We start from the raw sequence: 18,203 nt of genomic DNA, 5'->3' as shown, positions 1-18,203 counted from the left end.
CTGGACCATGACGGTTGGCCAGCCTTCAACGTTTAACTGAGTGGAATATGTTGAATATGTTTTACCAAAATGTTGGCTATATGTTAAGGAGTTTTCAGTAGGTTGTGACAGTGCACTGCAACATATTTGATTTCATTTATTTTGGTCTAATTTATTTTTATTTATCATATTAATAATATATGTTTAGTATGGTTTTGGAAGTGCGCTCCAACACATTTATTGATCTTGTTTATTGGTAAAATATTATTTGTTTTAAAGTTCAATAAAGGGTCAATGAATAATCGTCAAAATAATCGTGATATCAATTATTGACCAAATAATCGTGATTATGATTTTTGCCATAATCGCACAGCCCTAACACCTGCATTAAAGTGTTATCAAAGCTGGTAAAGGTGCAGCTAGTTTGAATGACTTCCTATGCTGCAGGGTAGCTTGTGAATGTTACTCCAGGTTTTACTAAAGTCTTATTTATTGTTGATTATATTTCATATCATTAATCCAAATGTGCAAATAAACTAAATATATAAAATAAATGTAGTGGAGTAAAAGTACACGATTGACCTATGAAATGTAGGGGGGTAGATGTACTAAGTCAGTAAAAGTAGGTAAAGTGCAAGTCTTTTAAAATTGTACTTAAGTATAGTACTCGAGTAAATGTACTTAGTTACTTTACAACAGTGCCTATAAATCCTCACTAATGATAATAAATCCGACCTAACGAGGAAGTGACTGCTGACTTTGCCAGCTTTTTGGGAAATGTTGTCTGCTGCTGTGGTGGGAGGATTGATGTTTGGGGAGGCTGTGGCTCAGTGGATAGGGTGCTGGACTTTGAATTAGGGGGTAGCAAGTTTGAGTCTCACTGCAGTCAGCATGTCGTTGTGTCCCTGGGCAAGACACTTCACCCCAAATTGCTCCTGTGGGGATTGTCCACAGTACTGTGTATGTATGTGACCTGTATTGCAGCAGGTCACCCTTGAAAAAGAGATCAATGATCTCAATGGGATTCACCTGTATAAATAAAGGTTTGAAATTAAATGTAAGTCGCTTTGGATAAAAGCGTCTAACAAATGACATGTAATGTTTAAGATAATCAACAACAGTCAACAATTAACCAGCTCAATCTTCTTGACATGCTTTATCAAGTTTGTCTACATATAACACTTGTTTTAAGGAAATACTATGTGTAATTTTTTGTTCCATGATTTAGATTGGCATTACCTGCTTCACTTTCCTGCTGCACTCAGCTCGACATTTACTCTTAGTTATGTGAAAGATGGAGCAGTGTGTTTCAAATGCACCCAAAGGATAACTTTCGCTGTAAACTTCTGTTTTGGGCTATTGTCCAGTTGATCAAGAGGCTGCAGTCCTAGCTGACGACCCTTCAGTTACGGCGGCTAATGGAGGCCACTTCCCTGAATAAACTCTGAGCCCGGTTAAGAATGACCCAGTGGTTATTGGAAGCTCTTATGGGCTTTTGAACCAGAGGCGCCTCTGCCTTAATGAGCAGCCATTAGTGCATTTTCTGTGTTGACCTACTCTCTCTGCGCTACCTGTCCACACACACACGCTTTTATGTGGCTTCGCTGCTGCTGAGAGCCTTGACATGTAACTGCTGATTCATATTTAAGAGCGTTTAAAGATTAAATTAAAGAGGATGGTCTTTGTGTAATTTACCTGATGAGAAAATGTGTGTGTGTAGACACATGGGAGTGTGTGTGTGCATGTGTTAACTAAGTACAACAGACAGCACGGCACCGCGCCAGCTCCTGTCTCCCCGGCGCTCTGCTCAGTGGAGGCTGTCGCCATGGCATCCACTCTCTGGCATCGTGGCAGCGTTAGGTGTCACTGCGGGCGGATGAGAGGGGACAGCCTCGCTGCTGCTGCTGGGAAAAGGCCACGGCCCCCCTCCAGCCACCAGCCCCCCTCTGACATGTCACCCAAACTGAGAGCTAGCCTAATTAACGATGCCCTGTCTCGTCCAGGTCGCACTCTGACGTCTCGTCTTTCTCCGCTGCCTGTATGTGATGCTTTGTTTTGTTGGTCTGAGTCTGGGCTGAATTCAGAAGTAGCGTTTTTCTAGTTTTATTTTCTTATCCTGACTATACATTTCATTTTTGCATGCACACGTCACCCATCTTAATAGCCACATGGCAAATTGTTGTAAATGTGTTAAGCTAGCGGGGGCTGTAGGCCGCAGTCTGTTTGCTCTATTGGATTTGTTGGTCGGGTAATGTGATTGAGCCTAATCAATATCGTCCACACAGACCTTTAGGGCCTGGAGAAGATCTGCTTTCAGGCACCTTCAATCCGTCTTTTCCACATCTTCTGACTCTGTCTGCTCTGTCCATCTCTTTCTCCCAGTCAATTGATTTAGGTGGAAAGCCACATGAAGTCGGATCCCTTTCAGAAACTGCAATGGCACACACAAAAATAACTCGCACCTTGGATATTAATTTGGTTTAATAAACGCGCCCACACCTGTATACACATTCTTCCACACAATTGTAATAATCATGTCCTCTGTCAGACGGCTTGGGAGAAGCAGATGAAGGAGGAGGGGACTCCCCTCACCAAGTACTACACCCAGTGGAAGAAGCTGAGGGTGAAGGAGATCCAGCTGGAGATCTCCGGCAAAGACAGGGTAACTTTCCAACCAAAATGTGCTTATCCCACTCAGTCATCATGAATCACTTCTGTCTTTTTTATTATGAAACTCACCCGTTACCCACAAGAGAGATCTGTTACATAAATCATGAAACAGTCATGCATTGTTGTGGAACATTTGACTGGCAGAACAATTATTAATGGTCAACACAATGAAATCAGTATTGTGTGTTTACCCTGCTGTTTTGTGTTGTTTAAAGATGGAGGATCTGGAGCTTCCAGAGATCAAACGCAAAAAGACTGAGGACAAGAAGGTGGAGGACAAGAAGGAGTTCACGGATTTGTTCCATTCCGACAGCGATGCAGAGGAGGATGACGGAAAACTCAAAATCAGAGGCAAGCTGATTCTCACATACACTAACTCATTGAAACAGGCATGTGTTGGCCTCTAGAGGGCTGTGTTTTGTCACAGCCTGGCGTTCTGTACAAAAAAAAAAGCAAAGTTGACGAGGTGATGACAGTTCAATCTGATTTCTAGGCTGTTATCTTCGTGTCTGGCCACTATATTAAAGATTTGGCTACATGAAGCCGATCACCTGCAGAGCAGTTACCACCAGGCTCTGAGTGTTTGAAACATCCACAGAGACAGTTTCTGAGGAGCTGGAAATTAAATTTCAAATTAAACTCACGAGAAAATCTCTGCTTATCAGATAGTATTTCTCGCTCTGCATGAGCCTGATCTTTCTTTAGTGTGTCTCATCCTCTAGGGGTCGTCCACAGGTCACAGGCAGCTGCAACCTCGCTTTTACAGCTTTACACTCGGACACGCTTCCAGCTGAATAAAGCCCTCCGCAAGGTCAAAGAGGAAAGGAGTAGGAGGAAGGGGGGGGGGATTTTTACATCTGGACTTCATTGTAGGGAGAGTCCCAACAAACGGACGGGCAGCTGCCGGCAAACGACGGGCCTCCGCCTCTCACTCTGTCCACCCCTCCCTCCCTCCCTTTCGTTCGTCTTTCCTCCTCCCCTCCTCACACTCACACGAGCTGAAGCCCCTCGACAGGAAGTACAGGCTTGGATCCCAGCGGGGGTTTCTAATTCAAACCAGCCCAGTGGAACAGCCAGAGGTGGCCGCTCCCCTTTCTCTCTCTCTCTCTCTCTTCCTCTTTCATTCTAGCTCTCTCGCTCCCTCTTTCTGGCTCTGTGGGCTTCGACCAGCTGCCCCTGCATGTCCTCGCAACACATGCGCACACAAAGGCACGCACATCTCGATGATAAACGCACACCCACCACCTTGTCGTCTAGTCCCAAATAGCCAAAAGCTTTTGAGCCGCTCACCAAAGCTCTTTGTGGTCTCACACACACCCGGAAAGAGGGGAAGTTTGAAAGGAGGGGGCTGATGATTTAGATTGATCTGTGTGTGTGTGTGGTGTCAGTGGGGCTAATACATCTTCCAGGTCATTTGGGGGCAACCTCCAAGGTACTACTGAACTCTGCTAGCACCATGTGAACAACAAAAAGTGGGAGAGTGAGAGTATTATTGTAAACTTAAATTAGACAGGAAGGGGAGTACCTGATGCTTTTAGACGTTGTTTATCTGTGTTTGTTTAAGTGTGTGTGGTTGTGCATGCGTGAACATGTGTGTGTGTGCTGCAGTGTAACAGACAGAGGAAGTAGCTCTGTTTTGCTTCCCTCTCCTCCACGCCCCCAGCCTCTCATCACACCTCAACTTCAAAGCCTGTGGACCCCAGTTGTCCCTTTGGCTAGACAACACACACACACACATATACTGCACTCTGTGTATACCACAACACAAATTCATCCAAACTTACAAACTTCTCTCTCTGGCACACACACACATCCTCATCCTCGTAGCCGTGGAACTTGCCTGCTATCTCCATTTGCTATATTTAGGCCTTGAGCACAAGATGTCTGAAATTGCCGGCAGTAAACTGTCATGGGTGTTTGTGCAGCGGCAGCGCCGTCTGTAATCGACTCTCAGTTCCATCTCAGGAGGAAATAGACACTTCCAGCTGCCTCTGAAGCCTGGCCCACATATAGGTGTCTCCGAAGTCCTCAGACGTCAGCGATGAACCAACGCTAACTTAGGAATGTCTGAAGAAAGCATCGGCAGACACAATTAAATGTAATGTTTTTCACTGTCTTTCTGCAGGGAAAAAAGACCGCCGTGGGTCAGATGATGATGATGATGACGACGATGATCTTCAAGGTCTCTATGACATGAGCGATGACGATGAGGGCGGAGACTCAGGTTGGTACAGTATTAATCATGGTCGCACACATTTGTAGTTGACAAACTTTTGAAAGGGGTTTTTGGCTGTGTATTTCTTCACTCAGTATTCAGAAGAGACTGTTTTGATGTACACCATCAGAGCATGTATATAAAGTCATTACTAAACAGACTGGCAGATTATATAAAGGGAAACCAAGTACAATACGTTTAGTAACCGCCCACTGTTTAGCATTTATGGAGCATTATAATCATTTGATGATTGTTAATTTATGATTAGCCGATCAGGGCTCCTACAGCTAAAATAAACTACGGACGACATCTGAGGACATGAATAGGGAAATCCAGTTTCAACTGAATCATATTGTTGTGATTAGATTTTCTGATGCACATATTCATTCTTATTAATGAATGCCTTAAAGTAAAAAGTCAAGTATAGTATGTCATGTAAAAAAAGTTATGGTTTAGTAGGGGGAACAAAAGTCATGGTCAGAGTATGTGCAGAAATTCATACATTAGTATTTAAATTAATTTGTTTGTTGTCAAAAAGTCATTGTAGAATAAATAATAAATCCCTATAGTTATACATTAATATATTGAAAGAAAGTCATACTATAGTATATCCAAAAAGTCATAGTATTGTATTTTGAAAAAAATCATGCATTAGTATGTCAACAAAAGTGAAATATTTGTATGTTAAAATAGTTTGTCAATAATACATTATGTTATAAAAAGGTTGTATGTCAAGTAAAAATCCATAACCCTTTCATTAAAGGAATGCTCCACTCATTAGATAATTAATCAAAACTTCAGTATTTAGTGAAACATTATGTTTAAACCATACCCTGAAGAAATCAGCGATATTCCCCGGTAAATAATGATTTTATAGCTCTTTTTTATCTAAACCTGTATATTCCGTCAGGCCGCTGCCATTTGGCCCATTTTCAGTGGTCACGTGATGGTCGTGACGTCATCCATGCGTTCACTTTGTAAACACACGAAAACATGGAATATTTGAGTTCGGACTCGTCAGCCGAGGAAGAAGTTTTGAGCAATATGAAGAGATTGGAAGGGGGAATTCAGCCATACAGGTTCGAGCCTACTTAGTACTACTTAGTAGATACAATGATTTTGATTACTAGATATGTATGCATGTAGTACCACCCTTGCTAGCGATTCCCTCTCTAGTTTAGCATACTCAGCCTCGTTGTCCCTGGCCCTAGAACCACGATTTTATGGGGCCGGAAAAACTGGGGGGAAATACCCACTAGCCGGTACTACGCTATATGGAAAGGCCACCAAAAACTGGCCTGGCCTGGACGATAAAGGACGTTTAAACCGGGGCTACCCGCTGCAATGGAAATGCGCTATAAAACATACCTTATTCTTACTCCGAGCACTACTTCTGGTCCTCCGTCGCTTCACACTTGCAGAGGGCGATTTCTCAACTGGCCGAACTGGTGTCCTGGTCGGTGATGACACCAGAAAGACCGATGGTACTGCATCTCCATTAAGTAATGGTTGTTCAATAAATCCCATGTTATGTTTTATCATACTCTCAGAGTAGTCGTCCGGAAACTTGAAATGTTTGCTGCATACATGCGCCTGTGGATCTTTCGGTTCGGGCCGGCCACATTTCGCTAGCCACTGCCTCCGAACGTACTTCCTACGCTTACCTTTTGGCAACAGATGGAACCGAGCATTCCGTGGATTGTTCCTATCAGAATTGTGGCAATGTTTCGCGATACAATGAGGCATATTTGAAGAGAGTAACTACAGTAAATAACATGAACATCAACGTGTCCTCGAAACCAAACGCATGGTTTACGTCACGTCCGGTAAAATGGCGCCGCCCACAGTGTTGATGTTATTTCGGTAATTAATCAGTTTAAAATCACTTATAATGTCATCGGATTAAAAAAAAAAAGAGAGAGACTGGCAGAGACTGGTCTGTTTTATCGGATGATAATTTTTTTTAAATGAGTGTCATGAGCATACCATTCCTTTAAAACAAATGTTGGTTTAATAAATACCTATTATTTTTCCTGAAACATAGTATAGCATTCATCACAAATATGGTAAATTATTTACAAAGTCACTGTACTGTTGTTAAAAAAAAAAAATACTAGAGTAGGTCATCCATCCAACTTTACATTAACTAACATTGATGAAAACTCAGCAATTTCTTAACATATTACATATGTTAATGGTTAATTGTACCCAAAGTTTATTAAAACATCAGATATTTTCCAAATGGTTAGAAGCACCTGCTGGTACCCCAGCAGATAATAAATAAATGGTAATTAATTTGTCAGATAAAACTCCTCCTGCCCTATAGGTTGTCTGGTACATCAACAAATGATAAATGGCAACACAGTGAAAGGTTGTATGTACATTATCTCTTAAAAGTAATGAATGCACAGGTGATCAAAAATGTTCCTCTTGATACCTGCCAGTCTCACATCCCCGTGTCTGAAGTTAAAGTGCTTGCTGTTTGTGTTCCAGATGACGATGAGGAGTTGGCCACCACGGCCCCCGAGCCCCTGACCGCCGCCGCTCTGACAAAGCTGGCCGAGGGAGATGAGGATGTGGTGGAGGACCTGCAGCTCTCTGACGATGACTGAGGTGCATGGACGCACACACTCGTCATCTACATTATCAACCTTATATACTCAGAAAGATATTGGACACTTTTTGCTATTTTCCTTGCTTTTATATGTTCTATTACTTCACCTGTACAGTAGAAACATGTTCATGATGTAATGTTATCAAGCATTGAAATTCTGAAAACAAAATTAAAGAACCCTGATTTCATTTGTCAATGATTATTAATAATTTGTTTCGAACAATTAATTGAAGCATGTAGATGCACAAGTGCACACCTGTACGCAGCCTCAGGCTCTGGGAGGCCAGGCCGGGGGGGGGGGGGGGGTTCAGAGAGGCGGTGTTGAGCCCTGAGGCAGCAGCGCTGTGCCAGGCTGGCAGGGTGGCGTCTGATGGTGTGCCAAGACTCTCTGCCCAGGTGGTGGAGCAGCAACACAGGCTGGTCTGTTTCTGTGCCAAATCCTCTCCCACCCCCTACCCAGACCACTGTCTTCTGTCTCTGAGTTCACATGCTCAGACACGGCGTCACCACTCCATTTTCCTTTCTCTACTTCACTAAATTAAGGTGATACTGGTCTTTGTTTGGTGAACAGTTATTGCATGCATTCACTGGTGGCCCAATAAAGGGCAGAGCAGTTGTTTTGTTTGGGTCTAAACCTCAGTGGAGATTTGAGAATATTTTTTTTGTCATCACTTTGCCTCTGTAGTTTTCAGTGAATACAGAACCTTGTGGTGCAGGGGCCCAGCCTAAAGCGAGGGGAAGTCCCAGCAGAGCGTGCTGCTTTGGTGTGTGTGTGTGTGGGGGGGGGGTGTGTGTGGGGTCAGGTTTATCCCCACAGGCAAGGGAGGCCTTGGCCTGCGGCTGAACCTCACACTCTGACAGCTGGTGTTGACCTGAACTGTGCCCCCCCATTCACACACACATCAGGAGACCACATACTCCCTCCAGCACGTTTTTACAGAAGAACCACAAACACCTGAGGAGCAAAAGGCGTACACAAACACGAGAGAAAGGAGAATTTCTGTAGGATTTATTTCACCTGTGTGGTGAATAGAAAAATAGAATGAAGACAAAACTTTTGAAGGGAAATCTAGAGACCATTTTTTTTTTTTATTCATTGCTTGCGTAGAAAGAAAAAAAACAAATTCAAAACATTTGCGTTAAGAGCTTTGTGCCTTTGTCTTCCCTGCAACCAAGAGAAAACAAAGTAAAAGTATCTTTGGGATCCATCTTAAGGGCTAATTATAATACATATTATAATCTGCTTTATCTACTACATCAAAAGTCCTATAAATATTTTTTTCCCTCATTTATATGCTGAAGTAGCATTTGAGATTGGAACATATTTTAATATTACACTTTTAGAAATGGCAAAACAAGAGTATGAACAAAAGTACCAAAGTTCAGCAAGTCACATTTTTCTTTAGTAAAGAAAACCTTTTTCGTGCAACTACATTTAACAAAAAGTAAAAGTACCACGTATGTAACCTTCAGGATATTTTCATCTTTAAGCATGATTCTGTACAATTTTGCATGTTTATCCTACCTCCCACAGTAGTCAACACGAGCATTCAATGGCGCAAGTCGCCATTGAGGCTTCTCCATTTCACCAAAATGTTTAAGCCTTTATTGGTCAGTAAATGACAGCTGTGTCACCTCGAACACAGACCATGGCGTGAGGTGCTGGCCTAGCACTTCCCTGTTGGACCAGTCTTTCTCTGAGACCATTAATGCAGAAAGAAGCAGACACGTTGTGAAACATGGTTTCAATTCCACACATCCGGTCATCTTTGGTATCGGGACAGTGGAATGCATAGTTGCAGTGATAAGAGGGAGCTGGTCGAGTGCTGCTCAGCATATGCTTTAACTCCAGCCTCTGCTCCACGCTGCTGTCTGGCCTCAGGAAACAGGCGAAGGGAAGGAGGGAGAGGAAAAAAGGGGAACAGCGTCTCTTTTTAATTCCTGGGTTCTACAGGGCTAGTGGTGAGAAAGACAAGAGCTTCCTCCAGCCCAGGAAGGAAGAGTTTCCTCCAGCGTCTGACTGTCTGACTTGCAAGAATGTCACATTTGTGGCAGAGCTTCGCTCCTTTTTTTTGGCAGGCTGTCTGTGACCAGCTGTCTCCCTTTCCTCTGTTCCTCTGTCGCTTCACGTGTCTCCCTTCCAACCCAGTTTGTTTGGATTCTGCTCGGCTACAGCCACCGCAGAGGAGCTCAGAGGCTGATTGGTTTGTCGGATACGCTTCAAATGTCTGTTATTCCAGTCCAATATTGCCCCCTCAAGTTCAGCATAAAGGTCCCAAGGTGGGGGGGTCTGGCAGAGATCTCTCCGGGTCAGGTGAGTGTGAGGCAGGTCTCCCCTCCCCTCCCCTGCCTGTCCTCTCCTACGAAGGAGTTTTGGCCTCGTATCTCCCCATGACCACGGAGCCATTTTCCTGCTTGGGTGAAGAGCACCCTGGGGTGGGGCCACGATATGGAGAAGAGCTGCTGCTGGTGGAGGTGGGTCTGCAGGGCAGGGACAAAGAGAGAGGTAGGGGCGTGTCAGATGGCGTTGTAATAGGGTCCCGATCACGTTCAGGGGGGCGCAGTGCAGCAGAAGGCGGAAATGGGAAAGCTAGCGGGAATCCAGTCATGTAGAAAAGCCTGCCAACACGCCGCGCCACCTGAGGAGAGGAGAGACTGTCAGTGCTGCCTGTTGGGTATTATGGGATGGACTAATGCTGTTTACTTTATTTTAAACGGAGAGAGAGAGAGAGGCAGCAGCCTTTGGGGGCGGGCTGGTTTACAGGAATCAGCTATGCTATCAGTTAGTCTTAGGCCTATACACAGAAACACATTCAAACACAAACACACAAGTTCACTCGTTCACACACGCAGGCCTGTGGTGTGTGTACCTGTGAGCGGATCTTGAGCGCCGGCCCCAGCTTTAGTCCCATGGTGGTGAGCAGGTGCTCCTCCGTGAGTAACGGTAATGTCTCTCCATCAATGGCCTGCTCCCGAAACACCTGGCGGAGAGACAGCCGCTTCAGCCACAGCCCGACAGAAACACACTCGACACACAGCCTACACATTCATCCACACAACCTACTGCACAGTGACTGCGCTCCTAACGTTATATACCCAGTGTGAGAGGGATATATATATATATAGCTAAAGATGATCATTCAACATTATTTTTAATTAAGGGGAAGGGTCTAACCGTGTCCTATCAGAGCAGTTCAGCTACTAATAACAATCATAAATGTATCTTCATGCGAGTAGTTACAAAAAAAAAATATTGTAATGGAAATATCCTTTTGAAACAATATATAGCCTTACACACACAGGCTGCAATTTCAAACAGGACCATGTACATACACACACACACACTCACAATACACTTTAAACACTAAGCTGTGCAGGTGTAGTGCTTCTACCTGAACAGAATGAGATGCTACACAGTAGTGTTGCAGTATATATTATATTTAGGTCAGTGTTCTGCTATGTTCAGTAGTCAGCCTGCCCTTGGCCCCCCTCTTCTCTCTCTCTCTCTCCTCCCCCCTATGTCCTCACCTGTGTGTATTCAGCACACCCAGCCAGGCTGCTTATGAAGCCGCACACGTCCTCCACACTCCACTTGCTGATGTCCTCCACAGGGTTCGCTGTGGCCGAGTCCTCTCCATCCATGAAAAGACCTCCCACAGAGCCTGAGGGAGCAGCAGTGTGAAAATGATGTGTCAATAAAAACACAATGTACATAGTTCAAGCTGCGTTGAAGACAAATGTCCACTCTTTTTAAGTGTCCCTAGTCTTGCAATTATCAGGTTCTACATCACAAAAAGATGTGCAGCAAGATCCTCAGTCTAAATAGCAACAACTTTTTTCTTCTGATATGAGAGTCAGTTAGAATTGGGTCAGTATTACATTCTTTTTTATTATTTGTATTCTGTGGATAGCTGGCATGTTTGGTTTGTAATTGAAAGTATAAATTGTAATAAAATGCCTGTAAGAATCTTTCACTGCCCAACCTGATTTAATTGATCTAAGTGTTAGGTTATTTTAATCCAACACACACATATTCAATGTAAACTGATTAAATAAACAACTGAAAACGCAAAGGTGGAACCAGTGAAAGTTTGTTCAAAAGAATTGTTCAGCTTTATTTAATTAATATGAAATAGCTGCTCCTGGTGGGATAAAGTTAGTTAGTCTTCTTGTGTATGAACAACCAACCCCAACGCCCCCCCCCCCTTCCTGCCCACGTGGCTGTGCTGCTGCTGTGCATGAGGGTCACACTGGGGTCAGAGGCAGGGCCCCTAACAGGGAGAGGTCTCCACACTGGAGACACACACACAAAGAGTGACGCTAATGGGTTTCACATGTCAGCTGTGTGTGTGTGTGTGTGTGTGTGTGTGTGTGTGTGTGTGTGTGTGTGTGTGTGTGTGTGTGTGTGTGTGTGTGTGTGTGTGTGTGTGTGTGTGTGTGTGTGTGTGTGTGTGTGTGTGTGTGTGTGTGTGTGTGTGTGTGTGTGTGTGTGTGTGTGTGTGTGTGTGTGTGTGTGTGTGTGTGTGTGTGTGTGTGTGTGTGTGTGTGTGTGTGTGTGTGTGTGTGTCTCTCTTACCCGTGTGGAAGTAGGGGTTGGTGTAGGGGAATCCGAAGGGCAGAGACTGGGCGTGCAGAGCAGGCAGGGGGGGCATGAAGCCTGGTGGCAGGTGGTACTTGACGTCAGCCTTGCCCAGTCCGGGGGTGAAGAGGTGCCTGCTGGGAGACTCTGTACCTGCTGAACCGCACGGGGGGCTCAGCCTGCTGGAGCTCTCTGCAGGGTCTTTGGCACTCACTCCCTTGCTGCCTCTCTCTCTCCCCCCCTCTGTGTCTCTGGGTTTACTGCTGGACCTGGCCCCGGCGCTGTCCTCCCTCTCCTCACACATCTCTGTTTCACTGTCTGAGTCCTTCATCTCCTCATCCTGCCCCTCCCTGTCTCCCTCCCTCCCTCTGTCCTCTCTTCCTCCTGCGTGATCCCCAGCATGGAGCGGCGTCTGGGGGGCCCTGCGGGGGGGCTTCCTGGATTCAGCTTCTGGCCCAGCAGTGGATCTCTGTGCGAGGGAGTCTTTGGGTGTGGACGGGGGCCCTGGCTGTTGATGCTGGTGGTGGTGGTTGAGGGTGAGTAGGGGGGTGGAGGCCCCATGGCGAAGCACCAACATTGCATTTGAGCGTCGGGCCAGCTCCTCGCGGAGCGGATGGCCTTCTGGGATGTCGTGGAGGCTCCGCAGGGCTGGATGGTCGGGGGGGAGGCCAGGGGGTAGAACTCCTAAATGGTCGGAGCCCAGCAGACGATGCTGCTGCTGCCGATGGTGCAGACTCTCCAACTCTTTCTGTCTCAGCAGCTCCGCCGACATCTCAAGTCTGAGGACGTCAAACACGGGGAATTAAACTCAGGGCCGAAGGTTTTAAATATTCACAGTATTTCACATTCACAACACTGCTTGTGGGTGTATCCACAATGTTTTACAGACTGTGACATTACAACACACACCTGGCCAGATTCTGCTTCCGCAGCATCTCCTGTTGCCGGGCAAAGAGCTCAGCTTGGGCTGGTTGAAGGAAACCATAACCTGTTAGAGAAAATTGCAAGAAAATACATACCTGTCAGTTAAAATGTAAAAAGTAATTTGTAAACTTTTTTTAAAACCGTGGGGGAATGCCAATCAATGAGGAAAAGAGATATGTATTTTTTATTTTAAAATATATCAATCATTTTATAATGATTTATCATTACATCTGGTTTGTTATAGAGCATGGAACAATGCAATTGGTGAAAAATACACATTTATTTGTATTCAAATGTCTTTAATATGTTCTTTATTTGTGCAGGACTTTGATTTGCCATGTGGAGAGATAAGATAAGATAGTACTTTATTGATCCCAATTTGGGAAATGTTTGCGTTGCAGCAGAATAAAAAGACATGGCATTGTACAATACAAATTCAAGACAAGAAATAAACAAGGAAATGGAAATGTGCTATATAAACAAAATGTATATGAATAAAAACGAAATAATCAATGATGCATTTACATTGTTTTATTTATTTTTTTATGAATACTATGATGTTTTTATTAATACTATAACTTTATAACAGAACCTTTTTATGAAAATAAATATATATTTGTATGACAATTTTACTCTTTTGGATATCCATAGTATTGCTATTTACTATTTTATGACATACGTTGTGACTTTTTGCCATACTATACTATGACTTATTTATGACATTGTTTTAACATTCTATGAGTTTTTTCGAAAGATCTACGTTTTTGACTTACGATGACTTTTTTTTCAACGTACTAATTTATGAATATTTGACATACTATACTGTAACTTTTTACAAACTTGCTACACTTTTTGATTTCGACATATTATACTATGAACTTTATTTAAAAAACTATGACTTCCTAATTTCTTCATGACATACAATACATTTGCTTTAAATACTACTACCATTACTTTTTTGCGACATACTATATTATATCTTTTTAACAACACACTGTCCCTCAGATTCTTAAAAAGTCTAAAAAGGTATTCAATTAATTAATTTAAAGATAAGGTTTTCATTGGTATTAAAAGTCTTAAGTGAGCCTTTCAAAAGTCTTAAAAATGCTAAGACTGGATTTTTTTAATCCTTTTATTTTCTGACCTTGCAATTTAAAATCAATCAATTAAATAATTGGCAATGTATCGTAGATCAGGAGAGCTCAACCAACAACACTAATGGGGATGCACTTTCTTCTAGCTAGCAACAACATGAGGAAATATTATGTTTTAATAAACATTTGGGCAAAAAATGTCCCTTGCCAAAAAAATACAGATGTTTTTTTTCATTGCATTTGGAAAGCCTTGAAACGTCTCAAATGTCCCCTGCCAAAAGCTGTAAAAACCATCTATTATATTTTTATCCTGAGAAGACTTCAGACTCACCGGGGGCTTGGCAAAGGGCAGAGGGCATGCCCAGGAAAGGGGGCCGCAGGTGATGTCCTAAGGCGATGTGAGGGCCGGTTGGAGGGGACAGTAGGGGTGGAGGGTGGGACAGTTCTCTGTGGACACAAATATGAAAAAAGTCAACATTAACTTCTGTTCCGTTTTACTGGATGCTTGAAAATGCGCCTGGCGGAGATGTATAATCAGGGCCGCCCCTCCCTACAGGCCAATCACGCAGGCTGCATGGGGCCCCGCCTTGCGCAGGGGGCCCCGCCCAGAGGGCCTCAGCTGCTGTGCGCAGTTCTCCGCTCAGTTCTCCGCGCACCCCCCGCGAGAGTGAGAGGTGACAAGGGGAGCACGTCTGTAACCCGACACCGTTGCAATGAATCGACATCTGACCAATCACGGCTTTGATACGGCCACTAGTGCAGGTGAAGAGATGTCGGTGAAAAGACAGTTTCAGTCCGGCACAAGCAAGAGGGAAAAAAACTAAACATGAAGAAACTGGAGCATCACTCGAAGGTGGGTTATTGTATGAGTCAAATGTACAACTTGCGAATGTTGTATAAGTCAAATTCTAAACTTTTGCCAATTGCCATATTAAAACATCAGCTGCAATTCACGACATGAAGAAGGCATGTCTCTGCAGAGCATACAGGCTAATGGAGATGCAGTTATTTCCAGCATTCTTTATTTACCATTCATTCAAGTATGTTATGCCTTTGATCTGCTAATGTACAGGAGGAAGAGTGATAAACTGTCTGTCTAGTTGGCTTAGTTAAAGTTTACAGCCTAAAAAACATGGACCTTTTTTCCCCCTTTTATTCATTTTTTATGTCAATTTGCACATTTCATGTTGATGCTCAGCCTCTCCCCTTAACTCCTAACAGTCATCATCATGTCAACCACAACACAGAGAAATACTGATAGCAATGTGTGTGTAGTGTTTTTGAGCATGTAATAAGCATGTTTTGTCTTGACTATATTATAATAAAATAATATAGTATTTATATTATTGAATTGATTATGATTATTAGTAGAAGTAGTTTATTTGCATTAATTATATTTTAATCTTTTTGAGGCTAGTATTTGGCAGGAAATGCAGACGTATTCAATTCACCTGTAAACGCATACTGAACGACATACATGCACATTTACCATGTACCTCACTGTATAAAAAAGTAACTGTGATAATAATAATAAACAGGAATTATATTTGCAAAGTAGCCTACTTTGTTTCCAAAAAAACATTTTTCACTCCTGTCGGTTGGGGGGGGGGGGCCTCATCTCACAATGTCGCTTGGGGCCCCAAGTCGGCCAGGGGCGGCCCTGTGTATAATAGCCTAGCCTATATCATATGAATATCTACATTAAAAGAATAGTTTTAAGTAACTATTTTCCTGGTGTGTGTGCATGAATGTATGTGGTGTATTTTTATCAGTGGAGCTCCAGAGGCCCCTGTGTCGCCCCACTGCCTCATCAGTCTTGTCACGCCGCAACAAGCGCCGCTGGCCATCGCTGTACCCTGGACTGCAGCCTTTCCTCTACTGCCGCCCCACAAACACACCATACATACACAGAAATACACACAACTCTAAACCCACACACATAATGAGGGCTGAATGCACAATGCCAGTGTGTCATGCTCCGACAGCTGGGGCGGCCCCTGCGTCTTGACCGGGGCCACGGGCTGAAGGACCTTCTAATTAACACTCATCCCTTCTCTATTCTCTCCCTTTTTTACGCCCTCCTCTCCGTTTCCCTCCCTCTCACTCTCTAGGCTGCATTGAAACCGGTGAAAAGATGGAGCGTCCTGCAACCTCTGCTTCTGAAAAGGCCTCCCCATTATCGGCTCCGTCTTTTGTCCTCCTCGAGGGGGAAAGGCGCCTCTCACCTTTCTCCCTCTCTCTACATCTCTTGTTCAGTCTTAACCATCTTTTTCTGTTATGTCAATGACCTCTGAAAATCCGGTTTGTTTACTCTTTTCTCTTCCTCCGCTTTTATTTCTTTCACTCTGTCTCATCCTGTCTCTTTACCCGAGCCTTGTCTTGCCTCTTTGTATTTCTCTCTGTTTCTGTCCCACTTCTTTTCTTTATCTCTAATCTTTTTCTGGTTTTTCTTTCAGGCTTCTGCACATCTCCATGGGTAAAGGAACATGGTTTTGAGGAAACAGATACAAACTCTCAGTAGAGTGAGGCATGTGCACGTTGACCGTTTCAAAGAGTCAACGTGTGGGTGAGGATTGCTTCGCAGTGTCCTAAACCATGTTATCTGGTTCCAGAGCTTTCCTCAAGTCAATCTCTTGCTCAGGGGCGGTTCTAGGGGGGGGGGGGGGGGGGGCAGTGCCCCCCTAACACTGACCTCTGACCCCCCTAACAATGAAAAGTTTTTTTTGTTTTTTTTTTAAATGTATATTTTCTGGTACTCGGTTTGCCAAAAAACGCAGGATTTTGTTGCTGTAATGTGAGATTGTGCAGACACCCTTATGTAAAGTAGAGATGTAACTGTTCATTGCCTTTATTTTTATATAAATATGGTGTTAGTGCAAACATTGCACTATAACTTAAGCTGAAGCTAACAGTAATAACTATAAGATATATCTGAAATAAATAAATGTACTGAAACAAATACCAATAACTGTATTGCATTGTTTTCGTATGCACAATTACTTCATACTGTCTAGTTCTCTTTTTCGTCCTGCATTTATTGTGCCCCCCTCAGAAAATAGCTGGCCCCCCAGTGGCCCCCCCAGTCAAATTGGTCTAGAACCGCCACTGCTCTTGCTTCCTACACCTCTCCTCTCGCAGCTCCTGTCTCTAGTTCTCTCCCTCTGAGCTGCTGCTATCACACCAATCAGATCTTAGCAGTGTGACGGCCGCAGCACAAAGCTGAGGAAAACAACAAAATCAAAACCAACACTGGGACGCAACCGCAAATATTGTTTTGCATCTGTGTTCAAATTAGCTAGCGCCTGCATGTCTCCCGCCTCACTAAATGGTGAGGAAAAAAGGAGAGAGAGAGGGAGGAACTGCAAGCCAAGGAGGGAGGGCACGCATAGATGGGGGGGGGGGAGAGGGTGGTGGTGTGTGTGGGGGTGAAAACCATTCATCGATCGCCTCCGCCGCTGAAATGTTAATGCTAATCGTATAACCGCTCTCTCCGGCGGTGCCTCGCACTCCAGTGGCAGCTCCAATTAATCTTGGGTGAGGGCTACGGCGCGTGACCCCGGAGCCGCGAGCCGGGGCCCCGCTAGCCGCTGCTTATGTAATTACACCGCCCAGTGTGTAATCACCTGGCCTAATCCCTTGGGGCTAGCAATTAGCCTTGCGACGCGCAGCTCTACTGGGCTACACCAAAACGCCCGCAAAACTCCCATCCACCTCCGCCATAGCTCCCGCATGCCAAACACCCATCACCCCCCTTTCTGATACTCCCTCCCTTTCGTTCTCCCCCCTCCTTGCACCGCCTACCCTTGCCTAGCGTTAGCCCGCAGATGAATAACGGTCAATTAAAGCTGCATGACTGGGGCTGCCAGGCGTCTGCGCCACCATAATTAGGCCTAATCATGGGGAGTGAGAGAGACGGAGGGAGAGAGACAGAGAGAGATGTGGAGAGAGAGAGTGTGCCTGACACTCCCCTCCACTCCCTTCCTCCATCTCTCCCTCCTTTCCTTCTTTTACAGGAGGCAATTTTAAAGGGAGGAGTGGCAGACATTAGTCGTTTTGCTCTGGGCCTGTGTGTTTCTGTGTGTGTGTGTGTGTGTGTGTGTGTGTGTGTGTGTGTGTGTGTGTGTGTGT

At 44.3% G+C, this 18,203-nt stretch overlaps 2 protein-coding genes across 2 annotated transcripts in view; one reads left to right on the top strand and one right to left on the bottom strand.

The window, feature by feature from the left end:
- noc2l (NOC2-like nucleolar associated transcriptional repressor) overlaps positions 1 to 7,674 on the top strand; it is a 40,432-nt gene extending 32,758 nt beyond the window's left edge. The window contains exons 15-18 of the mRNA XM_034209464.1: positions 2,528 to 2,641; positions 2,865 to 3,000; positions 4,775 to 4,873; positions 7,358 to 7,674. Coding sequence (XP_034065355.1) covers positions 2,528 to 2,641; positions 2,865 to 3,000; positions 4,775 to 4,873; positions 7,358 to 7,476 — 468 coding nt within the window. The 3' untranslated portion in view covers positions 7,477 to 7,674. The remainder of the gene's footprint in view (positions 1 to 2,527; positions 2,642 to 2,864; positions 3,001 to 4,774; positions 4,874 to 7,357) is intronic.
- A 796-nt stretch (positions 7,675 to 8,470) lies between these two features.
- samd11 (sterile alpha motif domain containing 11) overlaps positions 8,471 to 18,203 on the bottom strand; it is a gene marked incomplete in the record, with an annotated part of 34,610 nt that continues 24,877 nt past the window's right edge. The window contains 6 exon segments of the mRNA XM_034209463.1: positions 8,471 to 10,117; positions 10,349 to 10,459; positions 11,007 to 11,140; positions 12,055 to 12,836; positions 12,967 to 13,045; positions 14,407 to 14,522. Coding sequence (XP_034065354.1) covers positions 9,839 to 10,117; positions 10,349 to 10,459; positions 11,007 to 11,140; positions 12,055 to 12,836; positions 12,967 to 13,045; positions 14,407 to 14,522 — 1,501 coding nt within the window.

This window comes from Gymnodraco acuticeps, unplaced genomic scaffold (genome assembly GCF_902827175.1).
Source record: "Gymnodraco acuticeps unplaced genomic scaffold, fGymAcu1.1, whole genome shotgun sequence".
Lineage (NCBI taxonomy): Eukaryota > Metazoa > Chordata > Actinopteri > Perciformes > Bathydraconidae > Gymnodraco > Gymnodraco acuticeps.
The sequence above is the reverse complement of the archived record's forward strand: the minus strand, read 5'-3'. Positions and strand labels throughout refer to the sequence as shown.